The sequence below is a fragment of the Watersipora subatra genome, chromosome 7 (genome assembly GCF_963576615.1).
Source record: "Watersipora subatra chromosome 7, tzWatSuba1.1, whole genome shotgun sequence".
NCBI lineage: Eukaryota > Metazoa > Bryozoa > Gymnolaemata > Cheilostomatida > Watersiporidae > Watersipora > Watersipora subatra.
In genome coordinates this window covers 41,104,532-41,131,378 of record NC_088714.1, presented here as the reverse complement: position 1 = coordinate 41,131,378, position 26,847 = coordinate 41,104,532, and the positions used below count along the sequence as shown (strand labels likewise).

The 26,847-nt window shown below is 35.4% G+C and overlaps 3 protein-coding genes across 4 annotated transcripts in view; 2 read left to right on the top strand and 1 right to left on the bottom strand.

Annotated features, from left to right (window-relative positions):
• LOC137400102 (dimethylglycine dehydrogenase, mitochondrial-like) overlaps positions 1-7,025 on the top strand; it is a 49,149-nt gene extending 42,124 nt beyond the window's left edge. The window contains exons 14-17 of the mRNA XM_068086410.1: positions 1,166-1,323; positions 1,918-1,977; positions 3,226-3,360; positions 6,506-7,025. Coding sequence (XP_067942511.1) covers positions 1,166-1,323; positions 1,918-1,977; positions 3,226-3,360; positions 6,506-6,685 — 533 coding nt within the window. The 3' untranslated portion in view covers positions 6,686-7,025. The remainder of the gene's footprint in view (positions 1-1,165; positions 1,324-1,917; positions 1,978-3,225; positions 3,361-6,505) is intronic.
• Positions 7,026-13,713: 6,688 nt separating this feature from the next.
• On the top strand, positions 13,714-26,821 carry LOC137401150 (AP-3 complex subunit sigma-1-like). Of its 2 annotated transcripts, XM_068087525.1 has the most exons (6): positions 13,714-13,879; positions 15,757-15,960; positions 22,038-22,109; positions 22,717-22,824; positions 26,122-26,195; positions 26,521-26,821. In XM_068087525.1, exons 1-6 carry the CDS (start codon positions 13,811-13,813, stop codon positions 26,528-26,530), a joined length of 537 nt encoding a protein of 178 aa, XP_067943626.1. In that variant the 5' UTR covers positions 13,714-13,810; the 3' UTR covers positions 26,531-26,821. The 2 variants fall into 2 exon arrangements, with proteins under 2 accessions (XP_067943626.1, XP_067943625.1); XM_068087524.1 differs by lacking the exon at positions 26,122-26,195.
• On the bottom strand, positions 16,929-19,239 carry LOC137400160 (uncharacterized). The gene is made up of 2 exons (XM_068086476.1): positions 19,109-19,239; positions 16,929-18,900 (listed from the first exon to the last, which is right to left on the bottom strand). The coding sequence occupies exons 1-2, from the start codon at positions 19,225-19,227 to the stop codon at positions 17,379-17,381; spliced, it is 1,641 nt and encodes a 546-aa protein (XP_067942577.1). The 5' UTR covers positions 19,228-19,239; the 3' UTR covers positions 16,929-17,378.
• Positions 26,822-26,847: the final 26 nt, after the last annotated feature.

Below are 26,847 nucleotides of genomic sequence, written 5' to 3'. Positions count from 1 at the left end.
TGAATCATCTCCCACTTATCTAGGATGCTTTTGGGTTTTTGGCACGATGGGGACAAGCAGGGCATTCAGAATCCTATCGCGTATCCTTCAAAATTATAGGAGAATCGGGTAGTTTTCATTCGGAATGGGTCATCGGAGGATAACCGAGTCCGGTAAGGTTTATTGATAGTGGTTACAGACACGCGTCTCAATGCATCATTGAAGGCTTTAGTCAGATCCTTATAACATATGTCTAGGTCACCATAATCATAAGCTTATGACAGACCATATAATAACAGCATTTAATGTATACTAAAATGCTTTTACTTTGTTTACTCACCGAGTAATTACAATGTAGGTTGTAGATCACTAAAAGTGGCATGAAGGAGGTAACTCCAAACTTATGGATACTGGTAGGGCTAAATAAATGCTCACCTCATCTCCATTCAATTATAAATATGTATAGTTTTATATTAATGATGTGTAGGCAATCCAATCATGATACAATCCTATAGCGTACAGATCCTAATGTTAAGTAGGTGGAAGCAACTTGCTTCATGTGATTTAGTCATTAATACCGTTTTATGTGCAACTCTCTCAACTTATGTCCATCTACATGTGAGTCATGGTAATGTACAACCATCAGAATATCACATAGGAACATGGTGGGTACAATTATATCTGTAGTAGCAATGGCAAGCGTGTCAGTTTTGTGAATGCTGATTCATGCAGGAAAGGAAGACTCCTCAAGTTTGTCACGTGTGTTTTTCACACAAAGTTTGCCATTTGTGCGACCGTCTAACTTGTATGCAGTGAAGAGCCTTTTCAGAAACTTAAAGACAAAATTGATACGATTCATTTATGTTCCAGGAAATGGGTTTTCATTCATCACTTAGTAATAGAAATAGTACTGGGCAGATGACAATAACAAAGTGCTTCTCAGCGCGTTCAATGAAATGGTTTATTTAAAAACCGGAAATGTTTCAACAGAAAGTTTATTTGGTAATAGTATTGTTTTACTAACTTTCTTTCCAACATTCTGTGTAAAGAGAACATCTTCTATATAGTCTTTCAGTTTCCTAAACATCATTGGTGGTCTGTCTACCCGGACTAAATGCTTAATAGATCCACGCCGCAGTCTGATGCGTGTCTCGTCAGCCTCTCTCATGAGTAGTTCTATTAACAGGAGAACTAGGCTGGGAACTGTTTGTCAAACGTGATGAGATGGCAACTTTATATGATGCTGTTGTGGAGGCTGGCAAGGGTTCTAACATGGTCAAGTTTGGGAAATTTGCGCTTGACTCTCTAAGACAAGAGAAAGGCATGCGAGGATGGGGTGGTGAGGTAAGTTTTACATGAGGAAACCACATGCAAAACCTAGCCTATCTATTTCAGTTCGATCTTATGAGGATGCATCTATCACGTGCACTGGTAAAACTATCAAGTGAGTAATGAGTGAACCAACATTGGTCTTTATGTCATAATATAAAGACACCAACATAACATATACTAATAACATAAAGTCCAGCACTAATAACATTAGTGCTGGACTTTATATTACATACTGATAATTCATAATTTATGGATTCGTAAGTTCATGCCAGTCTGCACAGTGCAAACCGCAACTTGAGAAGTTCTTAAATGGTGCTTTGCGCTGTTCCGGCAGCCTGCCCAGCATTGTAGGGCTCCCAAATTTTTTATCGTTAAATCGACTCCTGGTCCATCTCAAGTGCGGCTTGTACTCCTTGTCTAGAGCTGTATTCACTCCTTGTCTAGAGCTGTATTCACTCCTTGTCTAGAGCTGTATTCACTTCTCCATGTCTAGAGCTGTATTCACTCATACTCCAGGTTAAAGCTGTATTCCTCGCTGCTGTGTGTCTAATGCTGTGTTCTCTCCTACTACATGTCAAGTTCTGTATTCACTGTTATTCTTCGCAGATGACGCGAGACTTGAATGCTCTTGAAGCTGGACTAGGCATGTTTCTAAAGATGAACAAGGTACGAGCTTGTTTCCTTTTCCAACAGTCGCAACAAAGGAGAAGGCAAATGATTTTTCAATTCTTTCGTTATCTTTGTTGTTAGAGCTGATCTAATCAGAGTGTAATAACGAGCTTGCTTTTTACTCGCTGGACCAATACTCTGTAATCAATCTATGGTCAATAATCTATAGTCAATATTCTACAGTCAATGAGCTATACCGATTTCCAGTCTCATATCAAATCTATCATGTGGTACAATATACTACCTTCGGTATCTTTGTGGTACAATTTGCTCATTAAATATAGAAATCTACGATTAAAGCTTTGAGGTAACATCGTTTATGTATTTCAATAATGAACATAAACTAACAGCTTTTAGCATAAATATTTCTAGTTAAATGGATTTGGGGGCATCTTTACAATAAAATTCAATATGAGTTTCCACTAGTATCTTTTCAAGAGTCAGTTAGTGTCATGGGAGAATTAACAGCATAACTCCAAATTACAGTGTTGTTTAGTAGGTTAGTTACATATCTTTGAGTTTGAAAATTAATTACATGACTCTATGAGTGTCTATTCTTATGTAATACGGTCTCCCGAGTGTCATCCTTTAATCTGTAAAGAGGGTTAAACTGCCACATAACTGGAACCCCTATGAGTAGTTGTTAATCTGGAATTTGCTTCACTATCTTTTCATTTTTGGAATCTTCTCCTTGACAACATGGGATTACTTGTAATCACAATCAGACGAGCATGTGTTCTCAACAAAAGATCTTGCCATTTTGAGCCAAGTTTTGATTTTTCAACTTCCGTACTTTTCGGACTATTAGTCGCTACTTTTTTCGATGTTTTGAGTCATGCTGCTTATTTAGAGGCTGCGGATATTCTGTAGTTTTTTCTTTCACCGCTAGGGCGCATTAACCAAATTCTTCGGTTAGTGCACCTTTAGCGGTGAATGAAAAAACGAAACAATGCCTAACGGTATTGTTCCGTTAGTCACTGGGTTAAAAAGCGTCGGTTAATACCTTGCCGTTCCGTTTTAACCAGCAAAGTTGTTGCTGTGTTAAAAAGCACCGTCAGGAGTTCCGCAGCCTATTTATTATCATTTTTTTGAAAATAAAGCAGATGCAGCTTATATAGGGGGCAGCTTATAGTCTGAAAAGTACTGTAGTTGTTGTCTATAACTAAACTAGCTGTTTCTAGGTACAAAGTACTTTATATCTAGTTTTGTTTTGTTTACTGGTCAAAGCTTTTGTCTCATCTTCAGTCTGCAGACTTCGTTGGAAAAGCCGCATTACACAAACTGAAGGCGGAAGGTTTGAAAAGGAAGCTAGTCTTTATGACGGTGGATACAACAGATGTTGATCCAGAGGGAAATGAGACAATCTGGTCTGATGGAAAGGTACATTCAACTGACATCAAGCGTTGTATTGCACTACATAAGAGGCAGTTTTTACTGCTGAATGTTGCTTTAGTTATACAAAAGGCAATCGAAAGATCTGTAAAGTATACACAGTATAGTATGTGTTGGTGGGTCCAACAATTTTGGGGCAAGCCACGTGATATAAAACACCTCTTTTGTCTCACAAGTTATATTGTGTTGAATTAGCAGATAATTTTCTTGAAGAAAGGTTCAGCAAAGCTCTTAGCTAAAAGTTCGCAGATGTGTAGATAGGTTTATAGGGGCATGATGAGCCGCAAAAATGTCATTTTTGGTCCAAATTAAGATGTCAGTACGCTGAGGTTGGCTTTCTGGAAACCTAAAGGTGCAAACACACTAAATGATTTTATCACGTGCATCTTGAGAAGCACAGAGATATTGCTGGCGTGTGCCTAAACACACACTTGAGCAATTCACCAGCAGACCACGCTCACAAACTGCCACTAAAATTCCGTATCATCAGTTTCTTCGGAGTTGTTAACCCTTTTGCAGGCATTGCGACGATATTGTCGTTTAGCGATAAAGATGATTAATGGGCAGAGCGACTGTTATGTCGCCACACGAACATTTTATAGAAAGTGATTTTTTGCCTGCTTATTGCCATTCTTTTTTGTGTAGTTTTTTACCAATAGTAAACTACAGTAAAATATTTTCTGTTAGCAACAAAAATAAACCATTTTGTGAAAAAACGATCGTTTTTACAATACTAAATGGACGAAAAATCTGAAAAAAAATTATGAATAAATTTTGGAATTTTGTTTGTAGCTTGTTTCTGCTTTTGTTTCTGCTTTCTGAATGTTTTCCCGCAGTGCAACAATTTTTTTTACTGTCATGGCAACCTCCAAACGAAATTACCATCATTTCTTTAATGCTGCAAGTAGTAGTACTAGCGTTGTAGTGCTACTACTAGTAGTAGTTAATACTAGCGTTAGTACTGCAGTACATTGTATTGAAGTACCATAGTTAGGGAAACAGTTATTTGAAGCATTGATTTGAAACATGTTTATTTTTATTTGCCTGTATCATAAAAATATAATACAAGTAAACAATATCATAAGTAAGAGTGTATCAATGATTTTTTTTAAATCGATTTGTGGAATATTAATTCGCCCAGAGGGCCTGAAAGAGCCCCAAAAATTTACCTGTGAAAGGGTTAATAAATTTATGTCAGTATGGCACCTAGACAACAACGTAAACAGCTTCTCTTTTTGTTATTAGGCCTATCTCATGAATTGTACTCTACAAGAAGACATAAGAAAAAAGACTATTGTATTTTTAGCAGTAATATTTTATGAATTTATATATAGTTTACTTTATAGTATTTTTTTATTTTTAATATAACAAATTTTTACAATTCTCAAGATAGTTAGCTTTTGAAATGATTACTTCCCAAATATTTATTTTAAACTGGGTTTCTTGGTAATTTTTGTGTATAGAGTCTTATAGGACTGGGCTCTTATTTAATCTATGAACAATTCAGTGTTGATTTTGATGATGTTTTAATCGTAACAAAATAGCAAAATGTTGCTGCTGTATGTTAGTGAATATTGACACGAAAAAATTCACAGCCTGAGCTTTGCATTCTGGGGAAAACCAACCAATCGAAATGCATCTTTTGCGCGATAAAGTTCCGATAGAGAAAGTCTAGCGTTATCGCTCAGCATCAACTTGCTGGGCGATTTCTAGCGCAGATTGGCGCCACGCGGTATCACGCTACATATCGCCTAGTGTGTTTGAGTCTTTGGTATATCGAATTGAGCTTCGCTGAACCCTTATTGTAGCCTGACTGGTGATTATCATTATTAGTACAAGCAGATCATCGTTGATACGAACAGCTAACTTATAATGTTCAGCTGTTTCCTTTGCATTTATTTGTACCAGTCTTGCACAGGTAGCACAATTTCTGCTTTTTTGCTCTTGCATTTTGCGTAGACAAGGATAATGAACACATCATTGTAGTTATTCTGATTCATGTTGCAGTGCTGCCCGGTCTATCGAATGTATCTCATCTAGTTATAAGTTGTGTCATCCCATTCTAAGTCCATTTTTGTGTTCCAAGATGTAATGACGGTCCTGCAGAAAATGTGTAGTCCCTACACTGCAGGCCGCTGGGTTATAATATCGCATTGGACAGGACAAATAGCTACAGTCAAAACTGTAGCTATTTGTTGGTCTGAAAGGTCTTATTTGGCACATTGAGTTGAATACAAAAATAACTCAACAATATATTAGGAGAGTTATTTTAGCTATTATTCCTGCTCGCTCACTTTCTTATTGTCAGTAAAATAGTTTTATCTTAGTTAATTTCAATTGTGACTCAAAGTAGTCTGCCTGTCCCAGTGATAAGCTATGATGAGCAGTATGAAGAATGATATACATCCCTAAATAGAGCATGATCTCAGAAGCATCAATATTGCTCTCTCAATACCGGAAAACATGTTGTTGACAAAAGTATGTAAAGCAAATGGTGGCTATCATTGTTACAATATAATTATGTTAACATGCGCGTTAATAGGCAAACACAAATATACTGGTGTGTTAATAATCAATCTGATGTAGAGGAAGGGCATTTTTATATACATAAATTTTACGTAGGCACCATGACCTGGAAGGCTGTGCATACTAGCATGCTCTGCTATTCATAGTTTACATATAGAAGATGTTATATTGATAATTGCTAAGCACCGAGTTACCTCACTCGGTGGTACCATTTTACCTCACCTGAGGGAGTACTGCGTTACCTCACCTCAGGGTGTACTGCGTTACCTCACCAGTGCGAGTACTGCGTTACCTTACCTCAGGGTGTACTGCGTTACCTCACCAGTGGAAGTACTGCGTTACCTCACCAGTGGGAGTACCACTATAAAGAATAATGGTTGTGTATTTACAATACAATGTGTGTTTACAATACACAGCTTTTGCTGATACATAATGTATATAAACATAATAAATATGCTAACAGTTTTACAGGCAAGTCCGTTGTCAGAAACATAAAAAGATGTCTTCGAAAAGCTCGATGGTACCAAATATTGCAGATTAGACGGTCATGGAAAGCTTGTGGATGTGAGTCTATTTCACTGGTTTGAGTATTTTGTTATCTGTTCAGGTGGTTGGATTCACGACATCTGGCTCATACGGCTGGCAAGTTGGGGCAAGTGTCTGCATGGGGTACTTACCCGTCGATTTGGTCAATAGTAAGGATAAGGTGCAAGTGGAGCTACTCGGCAAAAGATGTGAGGCTAAGGTCTACCACCAACCCCTCATCAAGCATGAGACTCGTCGCTAACTCAAGATGGGCGTGCTCCGCTACAATCATTTTTTTCGTTGTCATGTAACAGTTTTATTCATATAACAATTTTATGTTGCTTTTTGTTAGCTATCTTGCTATTGCACGACTACAATGGCTGCCGTATTTCATCTCAGCTTTGCTACTTAATACCTATCATACTTATTCATGTCTTTAGATATTTACTTTGAAAGTTCAAGGCAACTACTTCAAGGCAGCTACTTTCGTAACTACAATGGTTGATATCTGATTTAGTTGTGATGTATTATTTTCAGCTTGTCTGTTATCAATGGCAATCCATACTGACCAATATAATACAAATATAACAGTGCAATAAAGTCACCATAGCCTGTTGCATGGGTATGTTGCATAAAAAGATAAAGGAACACACAATATAAGCAGCAGCAGGAGATTTATGCTGATAACATACTGTAAGTAGCAGTTAATTGCCCTTTGACTTTCTCTTCTAATCTGGACGTAATGCCCTTCTGATAGATATTTCAAAAATTAGAATGAGAAGTCATTGCAAGCGCACACCTTGTTTAGCTTTATTGCTTACCACATTATTGAGGACCTTTCTTAGGTAACTCCAACCTTTCTTATGTAATAGTGTAGTAACACTTATAATGTGAGAGGCAGCAATGTAGTAACACTTATATGGTAGCGTAATAATATTATAGTGTGCGCGCGTGTTTGTGTAAAAAGGTTACTATTGCAGTAAAATGTTTCATTAAAACTTTGAATACAACGATACTGGTACCTTTTGATACTGGTATCTCCCGATATTGGTGCAAACGTTTAGCGATGAAACGCATGAGGGTGCTTTGTCTGACTGAATTGAGAGGGAATGTAGAGGCAATTCCCACTAGAGATAGTAGAACACAAATCTGTTCACATGAAAAGTTATTAGCTTTTACAGTTTTAGCGAATGCTTTAGAAAGAACCAGAAAGTGATGACGTTGTGAAATTTAAAATTGGAAAACACATTTCAAAATTAAAAAAACAATAGATTCTAAAACGGCTTCTTAAATACTTTCAAACAAACGCAAAAGGTAATACAATGTATTAATCAATGATAAAGAGTACATATTTAGCCTGTATAACCGTTAAAAAGATAGAAAGGATAGTTGAGAATGAAAAGAACGGTGGTTGATTGCGCTTGTTTGTAAACTTGTAGCGAGTTCAAGTCCAGTGTCATGCAGATTTTTCATTGGAATGGACAAATAAATCGACAGACCGACAAAAGATAAGCATTGAGATTTATATATATATAGATGGATGACAATACTATTTGCTCAATGCAGGATATGAAAAGGTACAAGCTCGTGCGACTGCAATATCAATATTTTCTCTCTAGTACCTGGGCCATAAACTCATTTAGTTGTATTTGAAAATTCGTTGTTCATTGCTAAAATTTTGGAATGAGGAATCCGTATCGTGAGTGATTTGATCTCGGAACCCTCCATTCTACAGGCAGTATGCTAAACCACTGAGCTATTGGGATGAAAATACACTACCGTTCTCTGTTATGGCACAATGTCATTCTATGTATTGTAAGAGCTGCAGATAACTACCTTACTTAAATTAGCCATTGGCAATGTGCCAGGCTAATGGCAAGTGGTATTGTTTATAAGTTGAGTTTATACGTGTGGCATTGCTATCGTTGCTTATAAGCTGAGGATGTACTGATCAAAGACATCATCATATACCATATAGCCTATGCACAATTTAAATGACGTATTATTAGAAACTCTATGAATTTTATTAACTCTATGAAACACTATGATTTTTTGTGAACTTCCATTTCCAGTTGTTCGTAAGGCTCAATTGCTAAATTGTGGTAAAGGTCAATACTTTTGATGCGGACCATTGTATTATTTTGAGTAAGAATGGCCTCTGCCGTTTTCACACCCAAATGAAATAATTATTTCTTGAAAGTCGATTAAATTTATAAAACTCGATGATTTTTCGCGGTTTTTTATGTCATAGCGCTTATATATGTTCTTCTACTCTACTTTGTAGAACATCCGTTAATCGGGTGGAAATGATTACAGTCAGTAGAAAGCTACATGGACGCTACAGTCAGTAGGAAGCTAAATGATGAAGTGTTATTGAACGTACAAATGCTACCATTTCAAGATGTACCATTGACATGATGGTGCTAATATATGATGAATGAAAAAGATGAACAAATCAATCTGTACTGGATGTTTGTATTTTTTTGCAAAATAAATCTCAAAACTAGTAATATATTTGCCAATTCAATTGATGAAGTAGGAAAACTTCAGTAAGTGGAAACACTACAAGAATGTGTATTTAGCATATGAATTGTAGTGAGTATAAAATTAGTGTAACTCCTTTAAATTATACATCGAAAATCTACGCTAAAACAGTTGGCTTATGATATATCCTTATTACAGTTCTCTGCTTCTGGCGCTTTTTCTCCTTGTGGACTCAAATCTATCAATGTTTTTGTCAGCATCTTGGTAAATGACCAAATAATATATTCATTAGCATACTTAAGTTGGCTTACTGCAATAAAACTGATATATTTGAGGTATGAACTGCAGTTGAAAGCTTTTTATCTTTTTACACATTTAATTTACCAGGTTTTGGCTATTGATGAAACAACTCTGCAAAATTAGTCACCAAAACTCTTTTACATATTACTTGTGAGTGTAAATGGTAAACAATTCATCATAATTAGGTATATTTGGCTCTATATTAAAAAATATGTATAGAAACATAGCATATAATTGAGCAAACCATCCTTTTTAGAAACAATTTAGTTGCCAAACAGCACAACTCATAGCCTGAGAACCAGGGCTTACTGTGGCAGAGACTTATTAAAAAGTAAAGGTCTCTCCAACTTTGGCCTCCTATTGGCAACATGCGCACACACTAGCCACAGGCCTAATATAACTTGATCACATGAGAGTTGTTTTAATAACGAGTTGACAACTCCTTAATACGAACAACAAATTGTTCTATTCAGTTATGATAAGTTACATGTATGTTATATAACTTTGTAGTGAATTTATGATGTAGAAACATTCAAGGGCTTTCCCTGAAAATGTATGAACAATGATATCAGCCAGTTGCGACGGAGGCTCCGTGTAAAAGTGGGACATAATGATAGGCAATAGAAGATATGGCAAAAACTTCCAAAGTTATGCCATGATATCTTGACTGACAATTGAGTATCACTTTTTGCGATAGGCTGTTCATAGTACATAGAAATACTCAACTATCAACATGTGTCTGTATGCATGAGACTAAAAACTTCAAAAATCCATGCACCTATTTTTTTGCTTTATGACTCAGTAAAATATGATTTTAACTTTAGAAAACAGTTTCTGCTCTGTTGCAAATGAGCAGCTGTTAAAATTACCATGATCTCCAATAATCTACTTAAAGTAATTTTGGATATTTTGCTTGATGGTCATAAAAATGAGAACACTGCTTTGCATCCTCATCATTAGATGTACATGTAATGCAATTTCATAATTTTTTGGCATTATTGATATGTGTGTTTTATTTCTTAGTTAAAAGCGTGCGTGCATCTGTAAACATATATACATATACCTATAGCATATATATATACATTATATGGTGTATAATAAGTATATATGTATATATACACTGTATATATACTGTATACATACTTATAAACCAAACATGTACATTTATATATAATTTTATATATACACTTTGTAGCTGTACTGTACTTTACTTATTGCTGTATTGTACTTATTGAAGTATCTTCGTGTAGAAGGGATAACAGGATCTGATCTAAGGATTCTTTATTTACATGTACAATATCTTCAGACACATGCAAACATACATTTATTGTGTCGTTCCTTATTTTATACATCACAGAGTTAGTGTTGGCCTAATATCTTAGATTGTAGGCATAATCTCTCAGCTTGTAGGCTGTTATGTGTAGTTGTGGAAAAATTATGTTATGCATAACTAATCCGAATTCACACACAACATGAGTGTTGAATTGCTTGTCCAATTAATCTATTTTGACTATGTTCAGTTTGTGCACTTTTGCTTAGCTTGTGGGAACTAATTTGATTATTACTGGTTCAGGTACAAGTGAAGGTGTTAAGCTATTGTAAGCATTACTAATATCTACCAGTCAAACTTACTTCTTTACTCTATAAGTCAAACAATGAAATACACAGCTAACAAAATTCTAAAACAATAATATCAATGACAAACAATTAGAAAAGCTAATAAAAATTACATCCTTACTCGAACGGTCGTCTATGCTTGTTGATCACTCTTGTACATCTGTGAGTTTCGACAGACTAACGAGAGTCGTGAGAGGCCATATGTAGAGAGTGTCAGCAGTTGAGATAGTGGTGTAGAAGAGGCTCAGCTGATGAAGGAGAAGGAGGCTCCATCGGTAGAGAAGAGAGAGAGAGAGAGGCTCCTCAGCAAGCAGATGGGAAAGCGTTCAAGGAGGCCTTCGAGAAGAGAGAGAGAGCCAGAGCTTAAGCTAGAGCCGCTGAGTCATTGGAGCTGTTCCCTTTTATAGATGTCTGGCATGTAAGATGGCTAGCCTGTGGATGTAGGTTGAGTGTTAAGGTTCAATGTTTTATGTCAGGCGTGTGAAGATATCTTGCCTGCGTAAGTCTTCAGCTGGTGCGCTTGATGTAGATATGGAGGGTGGAGCTCGTGATTTACTCCTGGTATCTAGATCATGTTTGACAGGAGTGGCAGATCTGTATGTGACTTATTTGATTTGTCTCTAATGTTTCTCTGGTGGCTTTTTGATGATGGTGGTTGATAGGTTTAATTGCTTCAACTTCCCTTTGGCATGTTCTCTATCTGGTGTTGACGCAGTTTCTATGATTGATTTCTTCCAATTCTGAAGTTTCTATTTTTTTTTTGACGTTGCCAATTGTCGAATCATTTTATTTCTTTTAGGCGTCTTGCTGCTTGTACATGTAGGTATTATATGCTTATTCTGTGGTCTGGCACTCTGGCTACATTCCCTGTTGGTATCTTGTTTTCACAGTATCTCCATACAACAAAGCGTAATCTCCTGTAAGCAAAATCACTTGTAGACGTGATATCTAGTAGGAAAAATCACTTGTAGGCGTAACCTCTCATAGGCGCAATGTTTTGTAGGTGTAATCTCTGAACACATTTATTATATATACATATTATGTATTTATATAAAACGTTACTATATATACATTCGTTTTAAAATCAAAATCTATACACGTATAATAGTTTTATGTATAGTCATTTTATTAAATATCAAGTTAAAATATCAAATAAAAAAAATAAAAAAATCAATTAAAAACATAATTAACCCACTGCAGATATACCATAAAAGTAAACATTGATGATACTCACATAGACATATGATACAGACCATGTTATAGTCATCCAGTTATTAATTAAAAATCGATCTTGCCACAATCAATACTCATGGAGAATCTAGTTTTCAGACATTAACACTTGTATGCAGGGCTGTATTGTGCAAAGAAAAAGTGGTCAGGAGACTGTCAATTAGTAGTTGCCAGAGGGCCGAAGGCCCGACTCGCCCGTGTGGGGAGGGTCTGGAAGTGGAACTGAAACGCCCTCCCAGAGAAGGAGGGTTCGGGGGCCCTCAACCGAGAAAATTTTGAGAATTAAGAGCAAAATTAGAGCATTTTAAAGTGTATTTTATATTATTTAAGGTGGATATTCAGGTTCTGCCAAGGTAAGTCATTTTGAGTCTTGCAAAGAGAGCTAGCTACAGAGTTACATGGGTTTGAATTGTAACCATATATATATATGTATATTTACATTTATAGTCATAAATATACATGCATGTACATGTGTACATAGAAGATTGATTGTTATAGCTTGACATTTGTCTTTTAAAAACTAAATTTAAGAGCACCTGTTTCAGTTACAAAAATAAGTTTAAATAATATATTACATGCACCAGGAAAAGACAACAAATAGATTACTTGGCCTGCTTAAAACTTACTATGTTTACATTATGGCCACCTAGGAATACAATGAGCAACAAAATTGGCCTGCAAACACAAATATACATGTACATGTGTACATAGAAGATTGATTGTTATAGCTTGACACTTGTCTTTTAAAAAGCTCTTCTTCTGCCAATGTGTCCATGGCAGAAATCTTTCACAACTGATTTTGTATCTATTTCAACATCTTTATATATGTGTAATATTAGAAGATTATTTAGACAACCTGCCCCATAGTGTTCCTCATCGATGTTTGGATTGTTTGAAAAGTATCTCTCGCCCACTGCATTGGTGGCAGACAAAACCAATACTAGATAATTATTGAGCCTCTCCACTTCATCGCTCGTAGCGCTAGAGCGCTAGGTAATTAATTAGTTGTTGGAAATTCCAAGTGAATGAGCTTAGACTGAAATTCTTTCTAATTAGCCGCCGAAGATCACTAAAAAGCTGGGGCGACTCAACTGCCCAGCCGCCTCAGAGAATACGGGTCTGTGAATTTTAGTGCCACGTAATGACTTCCACTATGTACACTGCCGATTTCGCAATTTCCGAGACTTTGACAGAAGAAAAGTGCTCCGGATGGTTTCGGAGTCTCTCAATAGGGCAATACAGTACTGCTTGTATGTAGTATCATTATTATGTAGTATTATTATGTAGTATATTATTATTATTATTATGTAGTATTATTTATTTCTGTATAAGTTATCCGTATAACGTGTTTGAAGTCATCCTCTCACGTGAATTTTCTTTAGGTGTTTAGCAAGTAATCTCAAACTGAACATAAATTGCTCACTGCTATCTTGTATGCAGAATACTTTTACAAGTCTTATTTTATTTAATAATATGTTTGCAAACAAAATTTTTTGTTATTTTGTTACCAACAAAATAAAAAAATGCTAACTAACTAAATATCAAGTTTTAAGGGTCGTTAAAGCTCTCAAGAGCAGCGAGGGTAAATTCCATGTACGTCCCGCATCGCTATATTTGATAAAAACGCTAGGTCAATGCAAATTTGAGTTTAAATTTCCGGTTTAATACGTCTGTTCTCATTAGCTTGTACATGTACTAGCGTTTTGCCTTTCTCAACTTTCTGTAATTGCATGTCTCTTACCCGTTCAATGCAAAGATGATAAAAGCTATACTTGTTTTTAATAATCATGGAAAGCCAAGATTGTCGAAATTCTATCAACATTATGTAAGTTTGTGTCTATTAAATGCTAACTAATAAATACTGTTGACATACCTGCCAACTCTCACGCATTGGGCGTGAGACTCACGCAATCACCCCAAAGAAAAAATGACAATGCGTGAGATTTTTGCCCCAATTTCCACAATTTTATATATGCTATCATTGATACATCAATTGCCTCAAAACCAAATCTCACGCATTGCCCCACTCTTGGGTTGGCAGGCCTGACTGCTGACGACTCACTTCACACATTTATATTGCTTGTGCATTATCAATATTTATTCCAGGATTGGAAAAAAACATGGTTTTTATAAAAAAAAAACGAATAAACCAGGTTTTTGGTATAAACTGGTTTTTTATGGTTTATATAATTTGACCAAGGTTTTTCCAATTAACATCACTTACTATAGTTGCATGATTGAGTATTGAACATGTATATGTGAAATTATCTGTTTAAGATGGCACTGTGGGAGTTATAAGAAAAAGGAGAGCAAACATGGAAATTTCAGAATAAACCTTTAATAAAACGTGAATGAAGAAATACAGAGCAAAAATCTTATCACTTAAAGTGAATATATACTGTATATATTACAACATTACAACTGTATTATATTAAACTGTATATATTACATACATTTCTATGTACTAGTAGGAATTTTAATCCCAGTGATTAATTGTGTGGTAGTGAAGAGCAGAGCACAATGATCTACTATTGCTAAAATTAAAGCAAAAATTTTGTAAATCCGGAAGGGTAGTAGTAGTGACTGAATATGTACTTAGGTATTGGTCATATGATAAATAGATACAAGTTTTCTAGCTTTTACTGGACCCAGTCTATTTCTGAATTTTGAATGGACAAACCCAAATGGTCACAATATCTGCTCAATGCTAGCATTTTGATTTTTCGAAACATGAAAAACTTTATAAACTGAATTCTAACAATCCAAATACTTTGGCTTGCACCCACCGAAAGAAATTTATTAGTTTTCAAACCTGAAGCTTTTGTCTAAAAGGATTTTATTGTTTTAATTTCTAATTATAAGCAATATTCTCTCACTGGCCAGACTTGAGAAAGTTTTCATTCATTATTAGAGAGGATGATTTCACATGGTTTTCATATTTTACTAGTTAGTAAAGGGATCATCATATGACTTGATAAAAACAATTGAGAATGAAATTCACTAATTCATTGTTGTGCTAGGAGTTGCTGTAGTTGCCATTTGAGGTCTACCACCACCTTACTACTATGTCCTAAATGAACTTCCATAGCTGACAATTACATAGAATTGCTATTTCTAACACACAGCAACCCCTAGGAGCTTAAAATATTAGTTTTCACAAAAAAAAATGAAAAAACCAAAAACATAATTTTTCCCGGCTGGTTTAAACCGATTGGTGTAAACCCTGGGTTTAAACTGAGCCAACTCTGATAGATTCATTATTTATTTATTTTTTGGCTGTTTTAAGATTTTGTCAAGTGAATGAAACTCTTGATATCTGAATTATCTGATAGCAAATATTTGGTTTTAATAGCATTCACATTCCTATTCATCAGTGGTTATTTGAGTGATATTTAACAAACAATGTCTGTAGACTGAGGTTGTGACCGCAAACATTGTTTATTAAATGTTGAGAACATACATGGTCATTATTGTGTATAAGTGTGATGTTTGTCATAGCTCCTCGTTTGTTTATAAACATAATATAAGTTTGTAAATATGGGGGCTAGATAGCAATAGCGATAATAGTGTTGTTCACAACAAACTTACTAAAGATGCAATAGAGAATAGTTAAAACAATAGTTAAGACGCGAAGTGAAAGGATTATCAGATAAGTAATTTGATTTTTATTCTGTAATAACACTGTTGATCTCATATTTTTAGCCTGAAGATGAGCAACAAAGTATCGTAACAGAGACATTTCAGCTTGTTAGTAGACGAGATGACAACATCTGTAACTTCCTTGAAGGCGGGTCACTAATCGGCGGTTCAGACTTTAAACTTATATATAGGCATTACGCGACACTCTATTTTGTCTTCTGCGTCGACTCGTCAGAAAGTGAACTTGGAATTCTCGACCTTATCCAGGTAACATATGCGCCTTTACTGCTGTTTTAAATTCAATCATTTTTATTTTCAGTGTAATAATGCCGTTTATAAGAACAAATTTTTTTCTCATTGTAATTGTTAGTTTTTGGTATTGCAAACTGGGTTGTCTTCATATGCTACTGTATACGCTATTTTAAATGCTACTGGTTATGCTACTGTATATGCTACTTTATATGCTACTGTATATGGGTCTATCCATAATCACCATTGTTACAATTACAGCAGAAATTTATTTATAAAATATTGGTATTGCATTTAAAATGATTTTAAAACAGATATTCTTATAGAGCTCAACAAGCTCTTTTGAATGATGTATAATATGTCACACTAAAGTTAATTTTTACTGAGAAATCTTTTAGTTAGTGTGTCACTCGCGTTACATCAGAGAAATATGCATTTTGAAGAGCTAGTTGCTTATCTTTAAAACTCTCTGATTTGGTGGGAAGCACAATTATAAAAACTTATTTGCCTTATTTTAAAGAAGCTTGCTGACATATGCACTAAAATTTATCCAGATGTTAGATGGTAGTTGTGAACTACATGCTTGTAAACATGTCACCGCTGTTACATTCGATTGTCACCATCATTACGCTTCTTATATTCTGTAAACTTAAAAGTATTTAAGTTCACTGCAATGAGATCAATAATGGTATTAAAGCTAATGATTACAATATATATAGACAAGCCTTAACTTGAAATGTTTTTTATTGGTTTCAAAGCATAAAATGTAATAATACAATAGTAATAATACATGACAAACATGGTTAAGCTTAAATAACGTAAGATGAAAAAATGAATATTGATCATGTAATTGGGAGAATGTACTAACAAAATGTTTTAGATCATTCTGCCTGCTCTAAATCTTCTGTAAAACAGTAGGGGAGAGCGGGGTAGGTTGGACCCCTTTTTAGGTTTCTTGCTATTGCTGCTGTGTTTTTTATCACATTTTCATGGAATTTTGTGTGACACTACATTCACTTGTTGACACCACTGTGGTCCTTTGTTAAATTTCTGGGAATTTTTTTGAAAGAGTTATTCTTGCTCTTGCACAACAAGTTCAAAAGTCCAACCTGCCCCGCATGCGGGGTAGGTTGGACCCCATAGTGGGGCAGGTTGGACTATCCATTATTAAGCTCAGGTTATGCGCAAAATAAGATGTGATATGAAAGTTTTATTTAACACAGCCAAGGTGAATAAGATAAAGTTGAATTATGGTAGAAGACAGAATTATTAAAACAGTGAAATAAAATGTTCTATACCATAAAGTTGGTACCAGAACCAGAAAAAGTCCCAGCAAAGAAGTGCTTTTAAAACAGAAATACATAAAATCTTGCTCAATCTTTGTATCCAATACAGAGAAATAAAATTTTACTCAAAATTGGTATCTAATAATCAAGTCATCTCAGATCGTCATAGAACTTGCTCAAATCTACGTTGAACATGATGCGTCTTATTGCTCTTAAAGTTCCCCCTGTAGATACTGGGTCGCCCAAATTTAACACAATATCATCTTTAGGTATGCAGTCACGGTCCTCCTTATCTGGATACTGAAAGGCACATTGTCTACTGCTGCTGACCTTGTGTAGAAAGTTAACTTCAAATCTGTCATCCTCTTTAACATCTAATACAGACCCGGCATAAAATATTGTCTTCCTGCCAGCAGGATATTTTACTAGCACATAGCAGCCTTTGGTAATTTCCCCCAGATCTTCCTGTTGCTGTTCAGGATCGAACGGATCTTCTCCAGACTCCGAGTCCGTTAATGCTATTGGCAAGATATCATCGTCATCTGAGGATTCAGGAATGGGTGCCGTTTTTCTCCTCTTTGCAGGTTGTTTGGATACTTTTGCTGCAGCATGCTCTGCAATTCTGTTTTTTTCCGGTGTATCAGTTAGAATAGCAGATGCTACTTTCCTTCTTTTGGTGTTCTTTTTTTGGCGAATGCCAGCTTTAGGCAATGGCATAAGCTGCTCTGGAGTTATATGCGAGGTTGATACTCGCCTCTGCTCTATTGGTGTTTGTGCAGATGTTGATGGTATTGGTTCACCTACATGTATATTACTGGAAGAAGGTGAGGGATGAGTAGATGTAGAAGCCTGTGGCTCTACATGTGGCTCTGGATCAGACTGTGGCTCATTATCTGGTTGATGTCTAGCATCCGGTTGTGGCTCTGCATCCGGTTGTGGTTGATGTCTTTCAGGATCTGGTTGGTCGGTCACATCAGCAGGGAGAAACTCACTGTCATCGAATATGTCTGCATTGTAGGGATATATGCCTGTTGCGCGAAACCCAGCTATAATGTTAGCATTTGTGACACTCTTTGTAAAAGCTACACCTGATAGCTGTGCCATTTCATATATGGTTATAGCACGCCCAGGATTACTTCGCTGCCATTCATCCATAGTTGAGTTAAGGTAACGCTTCAGAGGACCATATACACTACGATCTAGGGGCTGAAGTCTGTGGGAAGTGTGAGGAGGGAGAGTTAATAAGATGATATGCTTCTCTTTGCATAATTCGATTGACTGAAGAGATATGTGTGAACTGTGATTGTCAAGAATTAGCAGAGTTGGTTCGCTGCTGCATGGCTTTGCATGACTAATGAAGAATGGTAAGTATTCATTTGTAAATATATCGCTGTTCATATACCCAGTTTTACAAGCCACTCCCTTTGCACTTGCAGGAGCCCCATTTAGAAAGTGTTGTTTCATATTCACCCTTGGGAAAATGTAGAACGGTGGTAGAGAATTACCGATAGCGTTTACAGCACAACACATTGTAACCAGTTCACCACGCTCCTGAGATGCAGTAGCTCCTACTTGCTTTTTTCCCATCACACTTATCACTTTTCCAGGGTTCTGAACCGTGGTCACACCAGTCTCGTCTAGGTTGTAGATATTCTGTGGTAATATTTGGAATCTGAAACAAATAGTTCTTATTTGAAAACCAGAAACATCATAATTTAATTCACTAAATGTTAGGCTACTTATAATTTGTAGTAGAAGTCTACAAGATCTATAGCTGGCCTGCAGTATTATAATGTGAGTATTTAGTATTGATGAACTTGCCGCGGCTAAAAACTAATTATATGCTGTAGGCTCATAATAATTTGTTACATTTTGCTTACCTAGCAGTTACTTCTTTGAGCTTGTCGAAGAACAGGTTAACTGCTGGCCTATTAAATGCTGACTGTCTGGCTAACGAAGTGGCCTCTGGTGTTCTTATTGATAACTTGTGTCTCTTCATAAAAGCAGCAAGCCAATCTTTGCCAGCTGACTTATTTGTGTGCCAGCTCTCAGGTACTTTTACTTCGGTTCTGTTGTTGATAGCATATTCATATGCTAACTCACGACACTTAACAGGTGTTAAGCCATGGAATCGCGAGTCTAGGTCTTTAAGATGTGTAGCTAATGTTTGTTCCATGGCTTTGCTAAACACCATCTTCACTGTTTTACAACGGACATAGCCCTCACCAGCATTCTTTCGATGTCTTTTAAGTGTGGTAGGTGAAATTTTATAAGTATCTACTGTTTGGTCTAAAGTAGCCCCTTCACTCCAAAACTTGAGCGCAGCATCAATGTTCTCTTTGCTGGCCCCTCTCTCTGTCTTGCGTTTATAATTCCTAACCATGGTTGCCTACAATGGTATTAGTATGCATATATTAATTGTACTAATTGTCACTAAACTGAAGTAGGAGTCAAACAGGCAAAGATTATTATCATTTTCCATTATAACATTGTTGAAGGGGCAGGTTGGCCTACAGGCCAACTTGCCCCTTTCTCAAAAGGCCAACCTGCCCCTTCTGACCTTTGCTAGCAAGATTGTATTTTTTTTTAATTCAATATTGTTTAGCTGTAAAATTTTATCTGAATTTTGCTGAATACATGGTAAACATCCCTCAAACAGAGTTTGGGGGCAAAATAACAATTCAATCTAGAATAAATTGCTAAAAGTTTTTATTTCTTATAGTTACTTTTTAGGCAGAAAATATAGATTTGAAACTTATTTACTTACAATTGCACATGTCTTGTTCAGTCATTGACAGGAAGTGATGAATTGACCTTGACCTACATATAATGTGGAAAGATAACTCTGAAAATGCACATATTGCTCAAAATTTACAAAGTCCAACCTGCCCCAGGGGTCCAACCTACCCCGCTCTCCCCTACTGACCTCTTTTAGAGAGAGTAGGACGAGACAGTGACTTGGCTATGTGATGAAATTCTACCCATGCTATATTTTTGTATTAACAACAAAAGTGTTTTTTGGCTTCACTCTTTTAAAAAAAACCTGCACTTCAGCTTCGAGGGCATCTACACTTTTTACCACTCCTACATAATGCCTAGAAGTTTTTTTCCAGGCAGCAATGTTAGCACAAAATCACCTTCTTTCAATGTGCTTGCTAGTTGTTTGATGGGTTCGGAAGTGCACTCTTTTTCTGGATCACTAATTGCATGGTCATCATGATCAAAAGTAAAAAGTTGAAACTTTTCAATGGAATACTTTTACTTTTCTATTTCTTTGCTTTATTTTATCTTTTCTCATCTCTAATGCCATCTTCCGACAATGATAGTCCAACTGTCATTGCCAGTTTATGGACAGTCTGGCGACCTTTGCTTGAGCTGTTTAGAAGTGCTCGATCAATCTTTTTACAGCTTTATTTTCAGATTGTGGGCTGCCAAATCTGGAAGTGGTTGCTACAAAAAATGTATTTAAACTTTAATATTTTTTTTTTACAAAATACATGAAACATTAACTTGAAACATCCATAATGTACGCATATGTAGTAAAGCATTAAGTTTTTTGAAGAAAAAAAAATGAATGTACATACCTGGTAATTTTACGTTCAAAAGTTTTTCCCGATCTCTGTATTGCTAAACTCTAATTCTTGCTTTTTCTTGAGTTTCTTCCAATTGATCTTCTGTAAGTTGAGCTCTTCTTTTTGTTTTACTCTTTTGATTCTGACTAGCTTGGGCAGTCAAATATTGAGTCTATTGTTTTGAACATTGACGTATTTTGTTACGGTATTTACGCATCTGCTCTGCTGATGTTGTCTTACCCATGTTGAAAGCAGAAATGACCTGCAGACTTTCCACCTAACAATATTCTGTTTCAAGCACTTGTTACAAGTTACTCCCATGAGTAGATTTGATTAAATGTTGAACCATTTTCAGTATCGGAGTCGCAAGTCTTAGTAATACATTTGTAAGGTAGCAACCGTTTGCTAACTTGCTAGAAGCTTGTTAAGTTCCCACAATGGCTTAAATTTATAATATAATGAGTAACTCATACATGAGAACATCAACAACTCCACAAATTACTGTTAAATGTGAAATTCACTCAAATTAATCCTATAATTATATGAGTTGATGGGTGTAACAATGGTGACAGCGTAACAGCGGTGACGCAAATTTCGGAAATATGTGCAACTTTGAGCAAAACTGAAATTGGTTAAAGGTACAGCGTATAAAGTTAGCGTTGAAAACAAATTAGTACTAATTTTGAACTAATAATACAAGTCTAGCAGAAACTTATTGATGTTTCCTGTCACCATTGTTACTCAAAACAGGCCAACTGATAAAAGAGCCCCACACCAATAGATCAGTGCACACAATATTAATTTATGCATTAACGGGCAGCAAAGCCATTGTGAACTCCATTACAATTAGATATTTGTGTTCAGAGTAATATGTATGCCATGTACAAGCATCTCTATCTTGCCATTATGACTATAAAGTATTTTGTGCATATACACTAACTTTAGCAAACTATTCAAACACGATAGAGGAGCACTACCCCCACAATTATTTTCTATTTTAGGGTTTGGTATGTATACTTCATATGTGAAGCATTATTTTAATGAAATTACTGTTTTGAAATTTTGCCAAAAAATCCATTTTTTTATGGATAGACCCATATGCTACTTTATATGCTACTGTATATGTGCTACTTTATATGCTACTTTATATGTTATTTCATATGCTACTTCATATGCTAATGTATATGCTACTTTATATGCTACTGTATATACTACTTTATATGCTTTGTTATTTCAGGTATTTGTGGAAACTCTAGACAAATGTTTTGAAAATGTCTGTGAGTTGGACATCATCTTCCATGTTGATAAGGTACCATTTTATTATTACCATCATCATTATTGTTATTACTAGCTCATTACTACTCTTAATATTATCATTTAAACATTCTGGCTTTGGTCCTTTTATACTACAAAGAGGAAAATTATATACAACATGTAGATATAAACTTACTTACTTAAAGAGGAAAGTTATATACAACATGTAGATATAAACTTACTTCAAAAATTCAAAGACATTACGCTGTCTGACATTCTCAACTTCATATTTGAGGTTATTCAATCTTTTTTGCAGATGCTACAGAAAAAATTTACAATTACTTGAAATTGTTCCAAAGCTTTCGTTGTAGCACATCTTGGTTTGCAATTTCACTTAAGTATTGTGACAATCACTGAGTGCAATAGAATTGGTTATGTTTGACCACCTTAACCTCTACATAGAGCATTGAGATGTTCAGGTTTATTTAGACTATGGCTAAATAACACGATTCCCTTGAATGCAGCCCTGCAGCATATTGAAATGTTACTAAAATGCAACATGCTTCCTTATGTGGTCATCTATCCTATTCCTTGTACCAACATTGCAATCATTACACTGACCAGGGATTTTGTTCTCTGAATACGCCTAATAATGTTGTTAGGTTCACCACATTCTTAATGAGATAGTCATGGGTGGCATGGTGCTTGAGACAAACACCTCTGAGATCATGACTAGAATAGAAGAACAGACCAAATTGGAGAAATCAGAAGTGAGTATGTCCTGTATGGGTATCATTCTAGCCTCAAGGTCTAAGGGCGTTCATATATAAATACATAAACCTCTGAATTGTATCCAATCCAAGTACATAAAGATTGCTCCAATATATGTGCGGTTGACCTATCAGGCAGATCAGTTATAATTACATACAACCTTTAAGGCTCCAATATAATTGGACTAGTTTCTAAGGGGGACGAGATATATATATATATAGATATATATATATATATGTACATCTGCCTCTTAAGTTGTTTAGAATTATATATGCGTCAACCTCTGGTAGATAAGCTCTACAGTCGGCCAGGTACATCCAGCATAAATTAAGCAAATGTTTAAAGTAGATGAAATATAAAGAAACATTAAAGATGGGTCCGATATAAATACTATAACCCCAAGGCAGGTCAGCCATAAAATGCAACCAATTTTCATTCAGTAATGCGCAGAACAAACTTCGACTCACGATGACCTCAACATACTAATTGTTCGATATACCTATAGGTCGTAAAATTTGAGCTAATATTTGCCTCAACAAAGGGTCTAATTTTCAACATTTACAATTTCTAAATCCCGGATACCAAGAAAACTATACAGCCTGGTATTATTGGTGAAAAAGTTAATGTTATTTCTTAGAATTGAAGCAAGACCTTGTATTATATATTTCTCAAAATTGGTTGTATGCGTATTCGACATTTTGATTGTCCAGCTATAGCTATTATTTTAGCATTACGCCTACACGTTACGATGCCCCTGTTAGGAAATTTCGATCCAAAGCGTTATTATATTCGATATATCGTAACCACACGCTAATTATTTTAGCAATGCGCCCACATGTTACAATGGCCCTGCTAAGAAATTTTTTTCGTAAGGTTCCATTACTATATATGGGGTCAAGGCCAGTTCTTCTTACACGACGTGAAAATTTGTGGGAAGCGCTTCGACATTTTCTCTCCGTTCAGTCCGACAAAGACAGTACGATATCTCATTTTTACATTTGCGCCAGTATCGATTGTGTAGTTGTTTTTGTAGTGTTTTGTGTAGTTGAAATAAATTGAGAGAAAAAATAAAAACAACTGTGAAGGTTTTCAAACTTTGTCAAACAACTGTAACTTTCAAACTTCATATCATGAGGAAAATGTTTTAGCAGGTCAAATTAGTTAAAAAAAATCAAACAACTATAAAAGGGTTTAGATATAAATGTGAAATAATTAGCAAGTAATAGCTAAATTAAGTCGGTTTCACTACGATTACAATGAAAGATAATTCGGTAATGATACAATTAATACAAACTGAGAAAATGAAATAAAAGTCCTGAATATGTTGAATTAATAATAACAATTCTTGCATAGAAATGTGTGTATAAAAAATGTTACTGTTCCATCAGAAGCTATCCATCAAAACTTTTTTCATGATATGCAGTTTGAAACTTAGAATGGCAAATGTTGTTAAATGTTAAATACATATCAATTTTCTGACCAAAGGCTTTTTTATTACCTGGGCAACGCCGGGTAGCACAGCTAGTAAAGCTACAAAACTGGCTGGTGAAAAGAGTGCAAATCAAAATGCTTGAAATAGGGGAATTGTGAGGCTGGCCAGGATAGTTCAGGGTTGGAAAAAACCACGGTTTTTATAATTTTACCAAGGTTTTTGCAATTTTAAGTCTAATTAACATCACTTACTATAGCTGCATGATTGAGTATTGAAGATACATATGTGGAATCATCTGTTAAAGATGGTACTGTGGGAGTTGTTATGGGAAAAAAGAGAGAAAACATAAGGAAATTTCAGAATGAGTCTTAAATCAAACATGATCGTTGAAATACAGAGCAGAAATCTTATCACATAAAATGAATATTTTACATACAGCTCTATGTATAAGTAGGAACTTTAATCCCAGTGATTAGTCATGTGGTAGTGTAGAGCAGAGCAATAATGCAGATGCATTGCTAGTGTTTGGAGCAGTGGCAGATGACTCAACTTCTGTCACCTGAATACTAGCATCACTGTCTAAATTGGTGTTTTCAGCTTGACATTTTGCTACGTGAGCTTTAACCCTATCTGCGTGACCTCGCGTTACGACAGCACACCTATTACGTTTTGCCTTAAAACCTTTGCCTTTCAAAACACAAAAAACTTGATGAACTGAATTCTAACAATCCAACGACTTTGGCTTGTGCCCAATAAATGATATATTAGTTTGCAAACTTAAAGCTTTTGCCCAAAAGGATTTTATTGTTTTAATTTCTAATGATAAGTATTCCTTTCTCACTGACTAGACTTGAGAAAGTATTCATTCATTATTAGAGACGATGATTGGATTAGTATATTTCACATGGTCTTTATATTTCATCAGTAAAGAGATCATCATATCACTTGATAAAACCAATTAAAAATGAAATTCACTAATTCATTGTTGTGCTAGGATTTCATGTAGTTTCAAATTGAGCTCTGCCATCAATTTACTACTGTGTCCTAAACAAACTTCCACAGCTGATAATTACATTTAATTGCATTTCTACCGCACATGAACCACTAGGAGCTTAAAATATTATATTTTTCACAAAAATTAATGAAAAAACCGGTTTTTTCGGGCTGGTTTAAACCAAGCCAACCCTGGGATAGTTAGAAACAAAATGTTCCAAATCTCAAATATAAAAACAAAAATAGAACGATGATATGTTAATTTAAAGTTGACATGGTCTATGTTAGACTAGCTCAATATCTTTATTACTACCTCTATCTTCACAGTCAGTCTCCGAGATCACTAAGGCTACATCTCCATTCACGTCTTCAATTTAAAGGAGTGACAATAAAAAATTTTCTATTGGTTAATATGTTACTAGTTTATTTTTTTTACATATAATTCAGTTGTTTTTGCATTTACCAGTAGTTTTTTACATAGTTCTATTTGATGTGTTCATTGTAATGCTATATATGATCACCTGAAATATTTATCATTATGATTTGGAGCTTTGGAACCAATTAAACAAAAGACAATAAGGAAATTTGGCTGTTTGTGGCATTGGCTTGGTCTCATAACTTTTGCAAGCACGTGTTCCTTGCACATCACCAATTACACCTGCTGTCTCTCATTTTTCATAGTGCTAGGTTTGCCAAATTCCACCACAAAAAATTGATAAAACCAAAGGACTTCATATTTTATAAGTTTATTTGAAATATATCATATATAAAAAACTCGTACGCATTATTTCTTGTGTCTCCCAATGATTAACATGTCGGTGTTAACATTCATTCTATCCACTGACCATCAACCTTCATTGTCTTTCTTTAGAAATTGGTGGATCCTGGCCTGTTTTTCCAACGTTATAACACCCTCGATCATATGGATGATATAGAATCTAACAGGTCATACTTCCTGCTGCTTGCCAACGCTTGATTGATCTTTTTAAAAACTAAAACATGTTTTACGATCCCTCGATTCACTTGATCATTCAGGTTTGGGGTTGTAATGCCAGCTTTCAGTAATAACCCGTCATTACCCACATCTCTATGCCTTAACTCCCACCACTCTGTATAACACTATTGAATGAGCTAATTCTCATGTAGGGTATGAGAAGAGGGTGAAACTGATTTGCTTCCAGTTCTTCCTGAAGGCATTGCACTTATTTTATTACCAGCTATTATCGTCCAATTACGGTTGCCTGTTTATCCTACTGTATTCCATTTGTAGGCTGGTATAGGAGCAGCTCCGCAGAGAGCCGCTGCCGCGATTAAAGATATGAACTTACCTCAGAAATTCAAAGACATTAAGTTGCCTGACATTCCTAACTTCAAGTTTTAAGTTATTCCATATTTTTTACTGATGTCATGGAAATTTTTGAGATTGCACACATACAGCAATGTCATGTCGTCAAGCAGTGACTGAAATAATAGCAATGTTTTTTTCCATCCCACTTAGTTTTTTATATTACAGATAGTCATGTTAACTATAATAAACTTACCACATCTGTAATAAATAGTATCAAACTGGGTTTGGCCAAGGTATTTCTGGCAGCTA